At 40.8% G+C, this 18,326-nt stretch overlaps 1 protein-coding gene across 2 annotated transcripts in view; it reads right to left on the bottom strand.

Moving 5' to 3' along the window:
- The window catches only part of LOC122927568 (aminopeptidase N-like), a 107,137-nt gene that overhangs the window by 43,900 nt on the left and 44,911 nt on the right, over positions 1 to 18,326 (bottom strand). For both annotated transcript variants that reach the window (XM_044279512.1, XM_044279513.1), the window contains exon 2: positions 266 to 1,099. In XM_044279512.1, the coding sequence (XP_044135447.1) occupies positions 266 to 870 (605 nt within the window). In that variant the 5' untranslated portion in view covers positions 871 to 1,099. The remainder of the gene's footprint in view (positions 1 to 265; positions 1,100 to 18,326) is intronic.

The raw sequence follows: 18,326 nt of genomic DNA, 5'->3' as shown, positions 1-18,326 counted from the left end.
TAATCACCAGAGCAATGTTTCAGTCTTCTTACTGGGACTTTTCTCAAGCAGGGATATCACTGCTTGAGAAAAGTCCCAGTAAGAGGACTGAAACGTCGCCCTGGTGATTAAAGAACACCACTTTTGAATCACATTCTTGGGAGTGCCGTGGAATTATTTTTCATTATAGATAGATAGATAAATATGAGATAGATGCATAGATCTATAGATATTAGAATTTAATAACAGCTTCTATAATTTCTGTCTTTATTAGATTGTTACTTACTTGGTGACACCATCTTCTACATATTCACTTCGGTAAAATCCCGCCAGATCATCTGCCAGTTCTCCCACGAACTCTGTGTGAAGTATATATTTTTTCAAAGGTTGCAGTTGTTCGCTGAGAGGCAGTATTAAATAATTTGTCTCCTCTGCAAAAAAGTGTTTGTTTGAGCTGATAAGTCTGCCGGTGTCATCAGTGAGTACGGGGTCTGTGGTATAATTGAGTTTGTTACTGTGGATAATGACATGTTGTGTTGCCATTTTACAGCTGAAATAGGCTTTGCTGACTCCATGAAATACGTAGAGTCCTTGGTCATTTTTTGTTAAAATGGGTCTAAGGTCAATATCATAATGTTCTGGTTGTAGGTAAGGTGGAAGACGATATTGATCCCATACTTCATTGGATGCAGGAGTTGTAATGGCAGGTTTTACTGATGAAGCTGTGCTCGTTGGAGCAGTGGTGGTGGTTCCTCCATTCTCTACCTTATCATTGTTGGACTTCTCATTTGAATAAACCACTGCTAGAGCAATTATTGTAGCCACTGCAGCTATGGCAAAGAAGATGCAGACAAAGGCCACAAGCTTGCTAACGTAGAAGCCTTTCCCCATTGTGCCAGAGGGTGCCACAGGAACCAAGAGTAATAACACTGTCCTTTTTATACCTCCTCAGAATCCCGAGGTAGGAGTTTGCACATGAGCGGAGTTAATTAGTAAAACTTTAACTAGTTGGCACAAAGGTTGCAAGCCAGTCAAACAAATTGTCTATCCAAATCTTCAGCACTTGGCCTCCACTTAGATAACCCAGTCTGTTAATATATAGCTGATATGTACAGTACACCTATGGAAAAAGATGAAATATGCTTCTGTCATTTTCAATAGGGTTAAGCTTCTTTGAGTAGACCTATAATACTACACATAGTTGTAAGAATTATTTTTCTCTTACAATGTAATATAGAGCAACAGTATCTAACCTTAGGCCGGCCATACACAATAGATAGCTGTCAGCTGAACGCTTGCTAAGCCAACAGCTATGTCTTCTGACCTTCCCGCCCCCCTCCTCCTTCTTTCACACGCTCGCTTGATCCGGCAGAACATGTAGGAGTCCTAAACATGAATAGCAGAGAAAGCTGCTACCGGACTCCTTTCCATGAGAACAGTAGATTGGGCGGATGAGATGTAATCTCCTCTATATCTGCCATTAAGGGAGAGTTCAGAGACCCCCCCCCCACACATATTAGATGGTCGGCTGATCCACTCTGTAGCAGTTGTGGAATCTAGTGTAAGCGATTTTGGCTTAAAGGGGTATTCCGGTTATTAAAAGTGCCAGCAAGCCACAATGTCTTGGATAGAGCATTTAGATCCAAGGCTAGGGCAGTACACTGAATCTTTGTTCTGCATGAACAAAAGCCTAGCTTTGGAATTGCATTGCACATTTGGCGTATGCTCCGGGAAAGCTCATGGTGCATATGTCAAATGCATCTATACACTCCCATTCACCCAGGGGAGGCCGAAAGAATGTCCTTTGGCATTAGTCAAGCTGGTATACGTCAGCATACCTTTCTTTTTACCAAATAGAAAAATGCAGCACACTGTCCTTTTCTATAGAGTAATGGAAAAGAAAACTTAGCTGCTTATAGACAACATATGTTACTCTATATCTATACAGTGGCATGCGGTATAAGGCACATTAGGAAAGCCTTCTACAATGGAAGGTGAAAACACATGTAACTTGGATATGGATATCACTTTATGATATTTATTTTCATTACTATTCTCATTCATTACTATCCTTATAATATTATATTAGATACAGTCAGGTCCATAAATATTGGGACATCGACACAATTCTAACATTTTTGGCTCTATACACCACCACAATGGATTTGAAATGAAACGAACAAGATGTGCTTTAACTACAGACTATCAGCTTTATTTGAGGGTATTTACATCCAAATCAGGTAAACGGTGTAGGAATTACAACAGTTTGCATATGTGAATACCTCTTGTTAAGGAACCAAAAGTAATGGGGCAATTGGCTTTGCAGTTGTTCCATGGCCAGGTGTGTGTTATTCCCTCATTATCCCAATTACAATGAGCAGATAAAAGTTCCAGAGTTCATTTCAAGTGTGCTGTTTGCATTTGGAGTCTGTTGCTGTCAACTCTCAAGATGAGATCCAAAGACCTGTCACTATCAGTGAAGCAAGCCATCATTAGGCTGAAAAAAACAAAACAAACCCATCAGAGATAGAAAAAACATTTGGCGTGGCAAAACAACTGTTTGGAACATTCTTAAAAAGAAGGAACGCACCGGTGAGCTCAGCAAGACCCGGAAGACCACGGAAAACAACTGTGGTGGATGACCGAAGAATTCTTTCCCTGGTGAAGAAAACACCCTTCACAACAGTTGGCCAGATCAAGAATACTCTCCAGGAGGTAGGTGTATGTGTTTCAAAGTCAACAATCAAGAGAAGAGTTCACCAGAGTGAATACAGAGGGTTCACCACAAGATGTACACCATTGGTGAGCCTCAAAAACAGGAAGGCCAGATTAGAGTTTGCCAAACAACATCTAAAAAAGCCTTCACAGGTCCGGAACAACATCCTATGGACAGATAAGACCAAGATCAACTTGTACCAGAGTGATGGGAAGAGAAGAGTATGGAGAAGGAAAGGAACTGCTCATGATCCTAAGCATACCACATCATCAGTGAAGCATGGTGGTGGTGGTGGTGTCATGGCATGGGCATGTATGGCTGCCAATGGAACTGGTTCTCTTGTATTTATTGATGATGTGACTGCTGACAGGCAGCAGGATGAATTCTGAAGTGTTTAGGGCAATATTATCTGCTCATATTCAGCCAAATGCTTCAGAACTCATTGGGCAGCGCTTCACAGTGCAGATGGACAATGACCCAAAGCATACTGCAAAAGCAACCAAAGAGTTTTTTTAAGGGAAAGAAGTGGAATGTTATGCAATGGCCAAGTCAATCACCTGACCTGAATCCGATTGAGCATGTATTTCACTTGCTGAAGACAAAACTAAAGGGAAAATGCCCCAAGATCAAGCAGGAACTGAAGATAGTTTCAGTAGAGGCCTGGCAGAGCATCACTAGGGATGAAACTCAGCGTCTGGTGATGTCTATGCGTTCCAGACTTCAGGCTGTAATTGACTGCAAAGGATTTTCAACCAAGTATTAAAAAGTGAAAGTTTGATTTATGATTATTATTCTGTCCCATTACTTTTGGTCCCTTAACAAGTGGGAGGCACATCTGCAAACTGTTGTAATTCCTACACTGTTCACCTGATTTGGATGTAGATACCCTCAAATTAGAGCTGACAGTCTGCAGTTAAAGCACATCTTGTTCGTTTCATTTCAAATCCATTGTGGTGGTGTATAGAGCCAAACATTTTAGAATTGTGTAGATGTCCCAATATTTATGGACCTAATTGTATGTTATCATCAGATATTTAACACTGCAGTCTTCAATGGAAACTAATAACCATTCTAGCAATCAGGGGCGGACTGGAATCTAAAAGTGGCCCTCGAAAAAAATATCTGGGGATCGGCTTACCAGGAAATTTTCTTGTAGGGTCTACCGTTTCCCCATGCTAGTATTGTGCAAAAAAGGACCAGCATAAATATAGATGCAGCATATTGAAAATAAAAACACAAATGCCACATAACTCATGAAGATGAATGGCTATGATGAATGGCCTAGTAAAGACCTGATTTTGTAATACTAAACGGCTATCAAAACAGCCAATTGTTATTTTTGCAATTGTTATTTTTGCATCACAAAAAGTTTCCCTTCATAGTCAGAAGTACAGTAAATGAAAGTTGGATGACGGTACCATCTCAGATGAGAATAGGAATCGTATCCTGGCCTGCATACTCCGCCTCATCGTATGCAAGGCATATCAACTGATTAGGTTACTTATTTCTGGTAAACAGGGTCTGGGAAAGCCGATCGTCTTTTCATATTATATCAGAATATATTCCAAAAATCATTACACTTCAAAAAGCAGTATATTATAAAAGAAAAACAGGAGAAATTTGTAGAGGAATTTATTTTATTTTTTTAATTGGGGTCTGTGGTTGGATACCTTGGGTCTACTCTACGATTTTTGTGACTGTGCCCTTTCAGTAACTTTGGGCCAATAGGTGATCCTCTTCCAGTAAAAAATAAATAAATAAAGGAATATGGTAATTGGTCATATGTTATTGGATATGTGTCTTTTTACTGTGGGTTATGTACAGTTGCAAGAAAAAGTATGTGAACCATTTGGAATGATATGGATTTCTGCATAAAATGTGATCTGATCTTCATCTAAGTCACAACAATAGACAATCGCAGTCTGCTTAAACTAATAACACACAAAGAATTAAATGTTACCATGTTTTTATTGAACACACCATGTAAACATTCACAGTGCAGGTGGAAAAAGTATGTGAACCCTTGGATTTAATAACTGGTTGAACCTCCTTTGGCAGCAATAACTAAAACCAAATGTTTCCTGTAGTTGCAGATCAGACGTGCACAACAGTCAGGAGTAATTCTTGATCATTCCTCTTTACAGAACTGCTTCAGTTCAGCAATATTTTTGGGATGTCTGGTGTGAATCGCTTTCTTGAGGTCATGCCACAGCATCTCAATCAGGTCAGGACTCTGGGTATTTTCTTCTGTTTAAGCCATTCTGTTGTTGATTTACTTATATGCTTTGGGTCGTTGTCCTGTTGCAACGCCCATCTTCTGTTGAGCTTCAGCTGGTGGACAGATGGCCTTAAATGGAATCTGTCACCTATTTTGACCATATAAAACTGTTAACATAGCAATGTGCAATAAAGTACCTTCTTACCTACATGTGTCTTCTATCTTTTATTCAACTTTTCATTCTTATTAAAAAGTGATTTTTCTGATATGCAAAGGAAGTCTCAAGGTTCCCAGAGGGGCGTTATTACTCTGCTCTACTGCTCACTGCATGCACCGGCCCTTGCTTCCTCCTCTAGAATCTCTCAGAGGCAACAGCGCTCTGATTACGTCGCTGGGCTCGGCGCATGCCCAGTGACACTAGTGAGGCTGTTGCCCTCTGGAGCAGGAGTATCGTGCAGGCGCAGGCACTCAGCGATACTACGCCTGCGCGGGATTTCAGAAGCCAAGAGAGGAGGAAGCAAGGGCTGATACAGTGAATAAATTAAATGATGTAGTGGGGAGGGGGCGGCACCGTAGGCAAATCAAGGAGGGGGCACAGACGATGCAGTGAATAAATTAAATGACGTAGTGGGGAGGGGGCGGCGCCGTTCAGCAAGTATGTGGGAGGACATTTATTTCTTAGGAGGCGTGCTGGGCTTGGAAGAAAGGCCGGCTGGGCACTGCAGGGGGGCATTACTGGGCACTAGAGCAGAGTAATAACGTCCCTCTGGGCACCTTAAGACTTCATTTGCATATTAAAAAAGTTGACTAAAAGAGAGAAGACACATGTAGGTAAGAAGGTACTTTTTTGCACATTGCTATGTTAACTGTTTTATATGGTCAAAATAGGTGACAGATTCCCTTTAAGTTCTCCTGCAAAACGTCCTGATAAACTTGGGAATTCATTTTTCCTTCGATGATAGCAATCCGTCCAGGCCCTGACACAGCAAAGCAGCCCCAAACCATGATGCCCCCACCACCATACTTCACAGTTGGGATGAGGTTTTGATGTTGGTGTGCTGTGCCTCTTTTTCTCCACACATAGTGTTGTGTGTTTCTTCCAAACAACTCAACTTTGGTTTCAGCTGTCCACAGAATATTTTGCCAGTACTGCTGTGGAACATCCAGGTGCTCTTGTGCAAACTGTAAATGTGCAGCAATGTTTTTTTTTGGACAGCAGTGGCTTCCTCTGTGGTATCCTCCCATGACATCCATTCTAGTTTAGTGTTTTGCGTATCGTAGATTCGCTAACAGGGATGTTAGCATAGGCCAGAGACTTTTGTAAGTCTTTAGCTGACACTCTAGGATTCTTCTTCACCTCATTGAGCAGTCTGCGCTGTGCTCTTGCAGTCATCTTTACAGGACGGCCACTCCTAGAGAGAGTAGCAGCAGTGCTGAACTTTCTCCATTTATAGACAATTTGTCTTACTGTGGACTGATGAACAGCAAGGCTTTTGGAGATACTTTTACAACCCTTTCCAGCTTTATGCAAGTCAACTATTCTTAAGATCTGAGAGATCTTTTGTGTGAGGCATCATTCATATCAAGCAATGCTTCTTGTGAAAAGCAAACCCAGAACTGGTGTGTGTTTTTTATAGGGCACGGCAGCTGTAACCAACACCTCCAATCTCATCTCATTGATTGGACTCAAGTTGGCTGACACCTCACGCCAATTAGCTCTTGGAGATGTCATTAGTCTAGGGGTTCACATACTTTTTCCACCTGCACTGTTAATGTTTATATGGTGTGTTCAATAAAAACATGGTAACATTTAATTCTTTGTGTGTTATTAGTTTAAGCAGCCTGTGATTGTCTATTGTTGTGACTTAGATGAAGATCAGATCACATTTTATGACCAATTTGAGCAGAAATCCATATCTTTTTCTTGCAACTGTATGTACTATATAAAGCTCTGGTTTACCTTACTTGTTTCTCTTTGTAGCATTTCTATGCATCCATATTTATACTGTGTGCAGAAGTGTATCTGGTATTGTTGTTGTCACTAGGAGAAAGAGCAGAGTCGAACAGGCGTGTACGAGGGTAATTTTTTGTACTTGTGTAGTTTTCTGGAACAGAGCTATTTTGGACTATTGATGTTTATGGACATTTGCCCCTATTGCTACTACACAAAGCTGTCAACTCATTACTTTAGTGCACTTGGAATGGTTCATTTTCACTGCTTGGTCATTACCATAGATTTGCATTGAAATGCTGTACAAGTCTATGACAGACTGAAATACGATTGTTTCTGTATAAGCTGTACTTTTCTACTCCACCCCTCCTACTAACAGGTTTTAGTTTAGTTAGAAACCATATATATGGAGAACAGTTAAAGGCAATTTTTTTTGTGATTGCATGTTACAAATTTTGGGATAAAAGTAATTTTTTCGAATGACCTTTATTAAAATTATTGAGTTGTTCTTTCACAAAGGGTTAACTGTTTTTCTAGCTGTGTGAATCATACAGTCATCTAATAAACTTTATTTCTAAACTACTGAGAGGTCATGAACACTTATTTAAGCCACATTCTTATCAATAAGATAAGAACTGAGCTATAGTGAGTGTCTATAATGTCAGAAAGCAGAGATAAGGAGTCTGTCTGCTCCTGGTCTGTTTGGTCCTATGTCAGCTCTGTACAGAAAAAAGTACACCATATTTTTAATAAAGACCAATTTTAAAAATGATTTTCAGCTCAAAATGAGTACAATGCAATAATTTAAAAAAAATGCCCCCAAAGGTCTAAATAGCCTTTAAATCACCTAGTTGTCTGCAGATAAGGACCAGTGTTTAGTAGAAGAGACTCTGCAAGACTGCATGAGTGACCAGAAGAAGGAGCTGAAACAGACTCTGTGTTCCCAGCCCTTTGACCAATGGGCGAGTCAGATTACTGAGCCACAGACAATGGACCACCAGCTCTTTAACTAGGGTACCAGCCTTCAGAGAGAGAGAGAGAGAGAGAGAGAGAGAGGGACAACTCGCCTAATATTTTCCTCAGCACAGAACCTTCTGTCATGGAGGAGACTGGAGAAGCCATCACAGTACCTTGCCTATACCGTTTTGCCCTTGAGTTCTTCCAGTAAAAAAGCACACTGGTTTACTGCATACCCTTACTCTCTGGACTTATTTCTCATTTTGGTGCGCCACTCGATGGTGTCCTTGGCCACTACACTTATATTTGAAAAACCTAATAAAAACGATTTGACTTTAAAAAACAAATACAACTACCAAACGTTAAAGATGATCTGTCAACTCTCCTGATATGTGTATTTGAGTAAATACTTGCATTCTTCATAAAGGGGAATTCCAGGACAGATATGCTCATGTAGTTCTTTACCTCATGTACATCTTTTCCATGCTTTTTTGCAGTTTGCATTCTTGTGACCAGTTTTCATCATGTAAACAAATCATTTTGGTCTGTTACCATCCTGTATGCAGTACTTCCTGTTGCTGTATCCAACCAAACCAATGATGCACTTCTTTCTCTACCATAGCTCCAGCACCACTTCTAACAACACCCAGGTAGTTTACAACGCCTTCCATCCAGCTAGTTACATAGACACTCCCCCATCACTGTCCCCTAACAACACCCAGCTAGTTTATAGCTCCTCCCACCCACTAGTTACATAGACACTCCCCTATCACTGCCCCTAATACCCTGCTAGTTTATAGCTCCTCCCACCTAGTTAGTTACATAGACACTCCCCTATCACTACCTCTAACACCCAGCTAGTTTATGGTTCCTCCCACTAAGCTAGTTACATAGACATCCCCTTATCACTGCCTCTAACAACATCCAGCTAGTTTATAGCTCCTCCCACCCCACTAGTTACATAGACACTCCCAAATCACTGCCCCTAACAATACCCAGCTCGTTTATAGCTCCTCCCACCCCGCTAGTTACATAGACACTCCCCTATCTCTGCCCCTATTACTGCTTTGACATGTCCATGGAAGTGACATCACAGGAAATAAGAGCTGCATGGACATGGTCATGTGACCACAACCCAGAACGGAAAATAGCAGCAATAAAGGTAAAAAATACATTACAAATTATAGTTACCTTCAGAAATAGTTATTTATGCAAACCCAAAAACCCTTTTAAATATTTCCTCAGGCCTACTTACTAAAACTTCACTTTCATTGTATTTATTCTAAAATATTGATCAACAGACCAAATGGTGTGGTCAGATCATATGATCAAAAACTTATCTGGAGAAATGGCATCACATAACCGTTTATGCTTTTCGAATGGCTATACCACTCTTAGTAATAGAGTGTCCCCTGTCATGTTGCCCATTAACCCTTTCATCCCCTTTCTTCCATCATTGCTATAGCTCCTCACGGGGTGAAGCGGTGATAAAAATGTCTTATTAATACAAGCTTTCCCATTGTGCACTTCTTAATTATTTTGCCAAAAATCTTTTGTCATCTTGATCTTTTGGCAAAATAATTAAGAACTGCACAACGGGAAAGGTTGTATCAATAAGACAATTGTTTCCATTTAATAGCGCTGTGGAACATATTCAACTTTCAGGGGTGTGAGAGCTCCGCACCATCTGTTCATAGAGGGACCAAGACTATATTTTATACTATACCTTATGTTTATTTCTATGTAGTGTATTTATATAAGTTTATGGTATTTTATATATATTCTGGAAAATAAATGTGGATATATTACAAACCGGATTCCAAAAAAGTTGGGACACTAAACAAATTGTGAATAAAAACTGAATGCAATGATGTGGAGATGGCAAATGTCAATATTTTATTTGTAATAGAAAGTAGATGACAGATCAAACGTTTAATCCGAGTAAATGTATCATTTTAAAGGAAAAATACGTTGATTCAAATTTTCACGGTGTCAACAAATCCCCAAAAAGTTGGGACAAGTAGCAATAAGAGGCTGGAAAAAGTAAATTTGAGCATAACGAAGAGCTGGAAGACCAATTAACACTAATTAGGTCAAGTGGCAACATGATTGGGTATAAAAAAAGCTTCTCAGAGTGGCAGTGTCTCTCAGAAGCCAAGATGGGTAGAGGATCACCAATTCCCACAATGTTGCACAGAAAGATAGTGGAGCAATATCAGAAAGGTGTTACCCAGCGAAAAAATTGCAAAGACTTTGCATCTATCATCATCAACTGTGCATAACATCATCCGAAGATTCTGAGAATCTGGAACAATCTCTGTGCGTAAGGGTCAAGGCCGTAAAACCATACTGGATGCCCGTGATCTCCGGGCCCTTAAACGACACTGCAACACAAACAGGAATGCTAATGTAAAGGAAATCACAGAATGGGCTCAGGAATACTTCCAGAAACCATTGTCAGTGAACACAATCCACCGTGCCATCCGCCATTGCCAGCTGAAACTCTACAGTGCAAAGAAGAAGCCATTTCTAAGCAAGATCCACAAGTTCAGGCCAGGGATCATTTAAAATGGAGTGTGGCAAAATGGAAGACTGTTCTGTGGTCAGACGAGTCACGATTCAAAGTTCTTTTTGGAAATCTGGGACGCCATGTCATCCGGACCAAAGAGGACAAGGACAACCCAAGTTGTTATCAACGCTCAGTTCAGAAGCCTGCATCTCTGATGGTATGGGGTTGCATGAGTGCGTGTGGCATGGGCAGCTTGCATGTCTGGAAAGGCGCCATCAATGCAGAAACATATATTCAGGTTCTAGAACAACATATGCTCCCATCCAGACGTCATCTCTTTCAGGGAAGACCCTGCATTTTTCAACAAGATAATGCCAGACCACATTCTGCATCAATCACAACATCATGGCTGCGTAGGAGAAGGATCGGGTACTGAAATGGCCAGTCTGCAGTCCAGATCTTTCACCTATAGAGAACATTTGGCGCATCATAAAGAGGAAGGTGCAACAAAGAAGGCCCAAGATGATTGAACAGTTAGAGGCCTGTATTGGACAAGAATGGGAGAGCATTCCTATTTCTAAACTTGAGAAACTGGTCTCCTCGGTCCCCAGACGTCTGTTGAGTGTTGTAAGAAGAAGGGGAGATGCCACACAGTGGTGAAAATGGCCTTGTCCCAACTTTTTGGGGATTTGTTGACACCATGAAATTCTGATTCAACATATTTTTCCCTTAAAATGGTAAATTTTCTCAGTTTAAACTTTTGTTCCGTGATTTATGTTCTATTCTGAATAAAATATTAGAAGTTGGCACCTTCACATCATTGCATTCAGTTTTTATTCACGATTTGTATAGTGTCCCAACTGTTTTGGAATCCGGTTTGTATATATAAAAAGCCGGCCATTTATTAGTTTTGGTGGATCTGTCAGACAAGCGAAGGGGAGAGGCTCAGGTCAGGCATGCGGGGTACGTGTAGCTTGACAAGAGGCATATCGCGCAGAACATACCAGCGTATGCTGGGACCCTTTCATAGCTGGAGCCCTCATATAGTTGGCAACTTCTGCCAGACTAGTCTATCCGGGTTGGTGATGTATTGCTTCATGTATGGGATGTCAGGGGGTGTCTGTGGAGTGACATTTAACATATGCTCGTATATATTTATTTTTGAGGGGTGTGACTCTTATAGTAGACAATTTAATGTATCTATGTTGGAGGAAAAACAAACAATAAAAATAATAATAAAGATAATGAAAAAATAATAATAATAAACACAAAACCCTATAAACATATAAAGGCAAGATGAAGGGATATATTTATAGTTTATATCTATATACAGTATTTCATTATATTAATAGTGAGTGGGCAGATCTGGTAGTGTGCAAGCAGTTTTGGTGGATCTACAGTAACAATTTAAAGAAAGGGAGCTCACTGAAATATAGCTCGGGCTGCTGTACCACTTAGCTTCTTATTCAATAAATAATAAATGGCTTTTTATATATAATACATCCACATTTTATACTATACCTTATGTTTATTTTTATGTAGTGTTTTATATAAGTTTATGGTATTTTATATATATTCTGAAAAATAAATGTGGATATATTATATATAAAAAGCCGGCCATTTATTAGTTTTGGTGGATCTGTCAGACAAGCGAAGGAGAGAGGCTCAGGTGAGGCATATCGCGCAGAGCATACCAGCGTACACTGGGACCCTTTCATGGCTGGAGCCCTCATGTAGTTGGCAACTTCTGCCAGACTAGTCTATCCGGGGTTGCTGATGAGGGCACTGTCTTTTCAGAGTGCCGCTCGAGATGTTGCACTGGTTAGATGTTCTTAGCGTGTAGGTGGGATGCGTGTCCTGGCAGTTGCCATCAGCCACATAATATCCACATAATCCTGCCAGCCGGACATCTTCAGTGGAGGGGACACTGACAGGGGCAACCAAGAGGTACCGGTGTTAGCGAGAGCGGGGAGCCCGAGGTAGGGATGAGGTAAGCCGGTATCAGGGATGAAACACGGCGCCACCGCCTGAGAAAATCTGAGCTCTGACATCCGGGAGAAGCCGAGGAAATAGGGCAGCTCTTTGGTGCAGCCCCTTCCCCCTGTATTACTCCCTATAGTACCTCTTTCACAGCAGAAGGCTTACCATTTCTTACAAGCCTTACGATCGGCATTCTGCTGTGAAAGGGATTGTTAAGCTTCATTACTGTACATACTTCAGGTTAACGCTGCCATCTATTGGCCTTTTAGTGTATTGCTGTTACAGTTGTTTAGTTCGAAGGAGAAGTCGCGATTCGTTAGTGACGCTATGCAAAAACTGTGATCGCTAGCGCTGCTACATCTGTAGCACTATGGGATCAGCCCTGCATTTAAAAGGTGAATAAGGGTTTTATACAAAAGCCCATGTAGTAATTAATGGGGAGAATCTTCCAAGTTTCAGTTTGATCAGAGAAATGCAGTGTGTTGCCTGTGTTGCCTGTGTCGCCTCTGCTTTTTGCATTGGCTATAGAACCCCAGAACATAACAATTTGGGGCTTTTTCTATCAGAATATATAAGAGAACATTATGTTTTATGCAGCTATTGTACTTTTAGAGGGCAATGAAAAATCACTGGACATGGTAATAAATAGTGATTCTCCACATACTCTGGTATACAGAGAGATATTAACAAAAATGTATAAAAATGCTCCTGGGTGGGCATTTGGAGAACCCATGCATACTATTCCCTGTATGAACTTCTAGTTTCAAATATTTCAGTATTTACACTAAAGTTATGGATCACGTAGAAATAAATATCAAAGTAATTTCTAAATATTGTGGAAAAAGACGAAGATATGGGCTAAACTCCACTTATCTATATATGGGTGTATAGCCCTAGTATACATAACTACTAGAGATATATCTCACAAATAGCCTGATATAGATTACTATGGAGCAAAGAAAACAATACATATAATTAATCTCAGCCTTAAAAGCCCAGGGTATTTTGGACTCTAGACAATTTTATATGCTTGGGATTCATTCTTTAAAATATACTTGTAATGAAAGGGAGAGTAAGTCTACATCATTTGTTGATGAAATATGTAGTAGATGACAGATAGTAGGGACAAATATGGTAGAGATCTGAGTCGTATATCAGAGCAACAAAGGAATAATATTCTAGATTTCCATTTATTTCTCTCAGAAGGTCTCACAATTATTTTCAGTACACAGAGCCAAGGGCAGACTGGCCATTGACTCAACAAATCCTAGTGGGCCAGTAAGCTTAGAACTTAATGAGGCCACCCACCTCCCAAAATTATAGTTGGTGGCAACTATATCGCACTATAAGTTTCTATACACAGCGTGTCTGTGAAGGTTCTCATTTATCCAGGTCATGGTATATATGTAGAGAATAAATCAAGGCAACTGGACTTACTGTAGATTTCTTGAAAACATTTCACTCGTTCTTCCAAAGAGCTTTCTCAATTCTGAGTGACTGTACAAAAATTCTGGGAATAAATATGTAACTGAATCAACATCTGGTAATTATACCCAGCATGGGGTCAGAGGTCATTATGTAAAAATGGAGAAGCCAAGCTTGAATAGAGGCGGGGGGTTACACATCTATATTCTGCCACATACAATGCTGTCTTGACACCTTTTTCTGGGAGGTCGTTATCACCTACTGACTCCAATTAGGATAATGGAATCAACACCTTTGACCCCATGCTGGGTATAATGACCTCTGACCCCATGCTGGGTATAATTACCAGATGTTGATTCAGTTACATATTTATTCCCAGAGAATTTTTGTACAGTCACTCAGAATTGACAAAGCTCATTGGAAGAACGAGTGAAACGTTTTTCAAGAAATCTACAGTAAGTCCAGTTGACTTGATTTATTCTTTACAGATATACACAGTGTGATAAGTGTAATAAAGTGGACTGTGCGGGAAGAGGTGTATATCCCACTGAGATACTTCAGCTGGGTGGGATAGCTAAAATATGGGAGGTAATAGTCTCAGCAGCATGTAGGTTGCTAAGACAAGGTTCTTGTTGATATAGTCTGGGCCGGATTTTAGTTGTATTGCCAGATAGGATTGGAAGTGGGATCTGACAATCCACACCCTTCTAGAACGGGTGTTCCCTTGGACCAAAGAGGATCGCAGATGATGTCTGCGATAATCAGACTGGGATAAAGATCCTCCCAGGGTGTCAGTTAGTGGGGAATGTAAAGACAGAGGCCTGGTGAGGCTCTGTCGGTGTGGTCTCAGCAGGGCAAGGCTGAGGGGCCACGGGGCTAGGTGCTAGCCGGAACTTTGGGGGACGCCTTGACACCTGGGAACAAGGGTCATGAGGCCAGAGTCAGGAGGACTACTGGGCCACAATCCCCCAGAACGTGTTGAAGGGTCATAGCCCGGATGCTGCTGGACTGTATGGCTGGAGAAAGCCGCATTTATGTTCCATTTGCGAACAGAGCTCTGTATAGGTGAGTCAGGGATCATGTTATCTGTTTATGTAGAGCCCAGATGGAAAGGTTTTCATTTTGTATCGTGTTTGCTGGTCCTGGTATCATAATAAATGTACTGTTTGGACATTCAACACAGTTTTCAGCGAGAATATTGTGACTGAGACCCCGGAGATAGAGTTTATCCCTCACAACAGTTATGGTGCTCGTTGTGGCACTTTAGGACTACATATTTAAAGAGGTTTTCTGATGACCTATCTTTAGGCTCAAATATTATTTAGCCTAATAGGGCCTTAAAGGGGTTGTCTCACTTCAGCAAATGGCATTTATCATGTAGAGAAAGTTTATACAAGGCACTTACTAATGTCCTATTATGTGCAAGCACGACCACCACTGCTGGACTACAGGGTGGTCGTAACTCCAGGATGGAAAAATTAATCAAGCCAGCAAAGGAAGCATATGGACAATCACAATACATTAGTAAGTGCCTTGCATTTACTTTCTCTACATGATAGATGCCATTTTCTGAAGAGAGACAACCAGACATGAAGAATTTGAACACACATTTGAAGTTGTTTTTCTTTAGCCAAAAAATTTCTCTAGAAAATCTGCAATCATGGAGAGAAAAATGTACATTAAAGGTAACTAGCACAGGAGAAGAACACCAAAAATATGCAGGTTACACAAAACATTTCTGGTTGCCTTGCATCTGATATACATCTACATGTTGAATTATATTGAATTGCACTTTTTCAAAAATAGGTAAGCTTTACCTTGCTATTTTTGGGCATGCAGAAAGTTGTTTATTACCTGTTATGCATCTCCTTTGTATATAAGATATAATTCAGGATTTTGTTTGCAGATAATTTGTAGTGCTTGTATAAAATGTTACATTAAATTCTTATGATTATCCACTTTCAGAGAACCCAGAACTCCCATAGAATTGAATAATGAAAGCATCACGTGTGGCCACCTCACAGTCCACATCACTGGTAAATATGAGACGTTGGAATATTGATAAAAATATAAAAATTGTTCAATGTAAAGGATTAACTACACATTTGTTGACATATCATATCCATATTAGATGAGGAGAGATGAGTGTACATTATCGGTATGTTAAGACTTCCATATACAGGATGTACAGTAGGCACAAAAGAAACTAAATGTCTAGGACACACCTAAATCTCTGGTAAACTTGCAGAAAGAAACATACATAAGAGGCCAGATATGGTGGTGGGGTTGGACAAGGAAAGCACACATAAGCCAATAGATGGAGGGATCTACAGACATGAGTGCTGACTGCTGCTATATACAGCCATTATCCATTATGTATCACTGCCCTGTAAATGCTACAGCCTTCAAGAAAACTGCAATAAATCTCTATTTTTATTAAAAAAAATATTGTGAGTCGTCCTGTTACAACTTGAATTTTGGTGACAGTAACATATGTCTAAGATGGTAACGCCCCTTTAAATGAAAAGACTGATATGAGTGCTGAAGCAGGTACAAAAGAGGATGACCACAGAAATGAAAGAGGGTTGACATGGCATTAAAACTAATGGCCTATCCTTGGAACAAGTCATCGGTATTCCATTGGTGGAGGTCTGACTCATTGTACCCCCAGCTTCAAGTAGAATGAAAGTTAATAAGACTGAGCCATGGTAGCAGGCACAGCTACAAAACCATACACAGTGGTGGGCTTGTGTATACAAAGACAGACGTGTGGTCCCTTCATTCTGCTGAGGGTTCTAGACATCTGACCCTCGCAATTAAATATTAACAGGCCATCAATATATACTGCAAATCCTGCCCCCCTCCCCCCCTTCCCCAATAGAAATGGTGGATTGTGATAGCCACAGCTATGGCATCACAAGAGGGAATCCACAATGTCTATAGTAGAGAAGGTTTCACCTTCAGCATAGATGGAGAATTGGTACGTTAAGACACTATCTTTGCAACAAGGCCTGGATTTCGGTAGCTGTCCCAAGTTCCTGGGAGGGCTGAGGTACGTCCTGCACTCAACTGTCTCTGTGTCCTCAGAAAGCAGAAACAGTTAATTGCAATGGTGAATCAAAGGCTGTCAGCTCCCTGCTTCACCATTCAATGCAACTGTCGGCACGTGCGATGCTACTATAGTACCCCAGACCTGGAACACACAATGTGGATGTAATGACATATAATGCATTTTGTTCACCAGCAGATGGGGTTTGGTTGGCAGTGTTTGGCAACAGGAATGGAACATTCTTCCCTTTTTGGTAGGAGTGGGGCTGGTCCGACTTCTTACAAAGGCAGGACTGAGCTAGGAGAGTCAGTCTAAGAATGTAGAGTGAGGGAGCATCTGATCCATCTCTCACTCCTCCAGGCCAGATGGAGCACAAAGGTGGCTCACGTAGGAGGATGTAATTGCCCCAGGGATATTGCAGGTTCCTAATTGCAAGCTATGCCGTATGAGGATCAGCAGAGTGATCAAGCGACCAACTCTGCTGCCAGAGTGGTAGGAGACATGTTAAGACACCATCAAGAGTGCTCAGGACAGAACTGTTACCTTTGACACATTCAAACAAAACAATAGCTGATCTTAAGGAGACCAGCTAAAGAAAACACAGTGGAGTCTCGATTAAGAGTTTAAACACATCAATCCAAAATGCAAAGCTCCCTGGGAAACAGTAATATGCAAAATAACTGTGTCGGCCCAGTTATGGGTCTTCAACACAGAGAAAGCCAGATATCCTTCAAAGGAAGGAAAACCAAGCAAAGGGGTGTCTCCACTACAGAGATCACCAGATCCACCATATTATGTGGCCCCTATGTCAAGATGTTGTAATGGTAATTTATTCACCTATGACTGATTGACTGGAAATGGGTATTGGATCTATCAATTTCATATTTGAACTTGGAATTTTAAGAGACAAATGACCGCTACGTAGTTATCATTTTTGTGCCTTTCTCTAGATCAGTGCGGTTATATAAGTTGTATATGAAGAACTACTTTTAACATTACTAATTCTGTAACTATTGCACAGGCCTAATTAGAAACGGAATACTTTTAATCCATCATGCCAGACTTGACAGACAACAGAAAACTGAACTCCGTAACAAAGGGTGTAGCTGCTGGATTTGTCCCATGGAATAAATACTACAAACAGGTTTGGTAACTTATATCAAACTTTAGTAGAAGCAGTTCTAGAAATTGCTATTATTATTTATTTGTGCTGTGATCAATGGATGTTTCCTTTCTTTAAAAGTATAGCCCACACTGCAGATACGGCCGGCGGGAGGAGAGCAGCACTGCCTGGCCCTGTCAATCAAGAGAAGAAGAGCGTGAAAAGAGGTGTGCAAACGGAGCCTCTAGAACAGTGTTTCCCAACCAGTGTGCCTCCAGCTGTTGCAAAACTACAACTGTGCGGGCATGCTGGGCGTTGTAGTTTTGCAACAGCTGGAGGCACACTGGTTGGGAAACACTGCTCTAGAAGCAGGTGCAATGCCTCCCCTGCTCCTAGAGGCTAATTAGCATATTATACAAGTTAGTTTTTCTCAATAAAGG

This window comes from Bufo gargarizans, chromosome 2 (assembly GCF_014858855.1).
Source record: "Bufo gargarizans isolate SCDJY-AF-19 chromosome 2, ASM1485885v1, whole genome shotgun sequence".
In the NCBI taxonomy this organism is placed as follows: domain Eukaryota; kingdom Metazoa; phylum Chordata; class Amphibia; order Anura; family Bufonidae; genus Bufo; species Bufo gargarizans.
The sequence above is the reverse complement of the archived record's forward strand: the minus strand, read 5'-3'. Positions and strand labels throughout refer to the sequence as shown.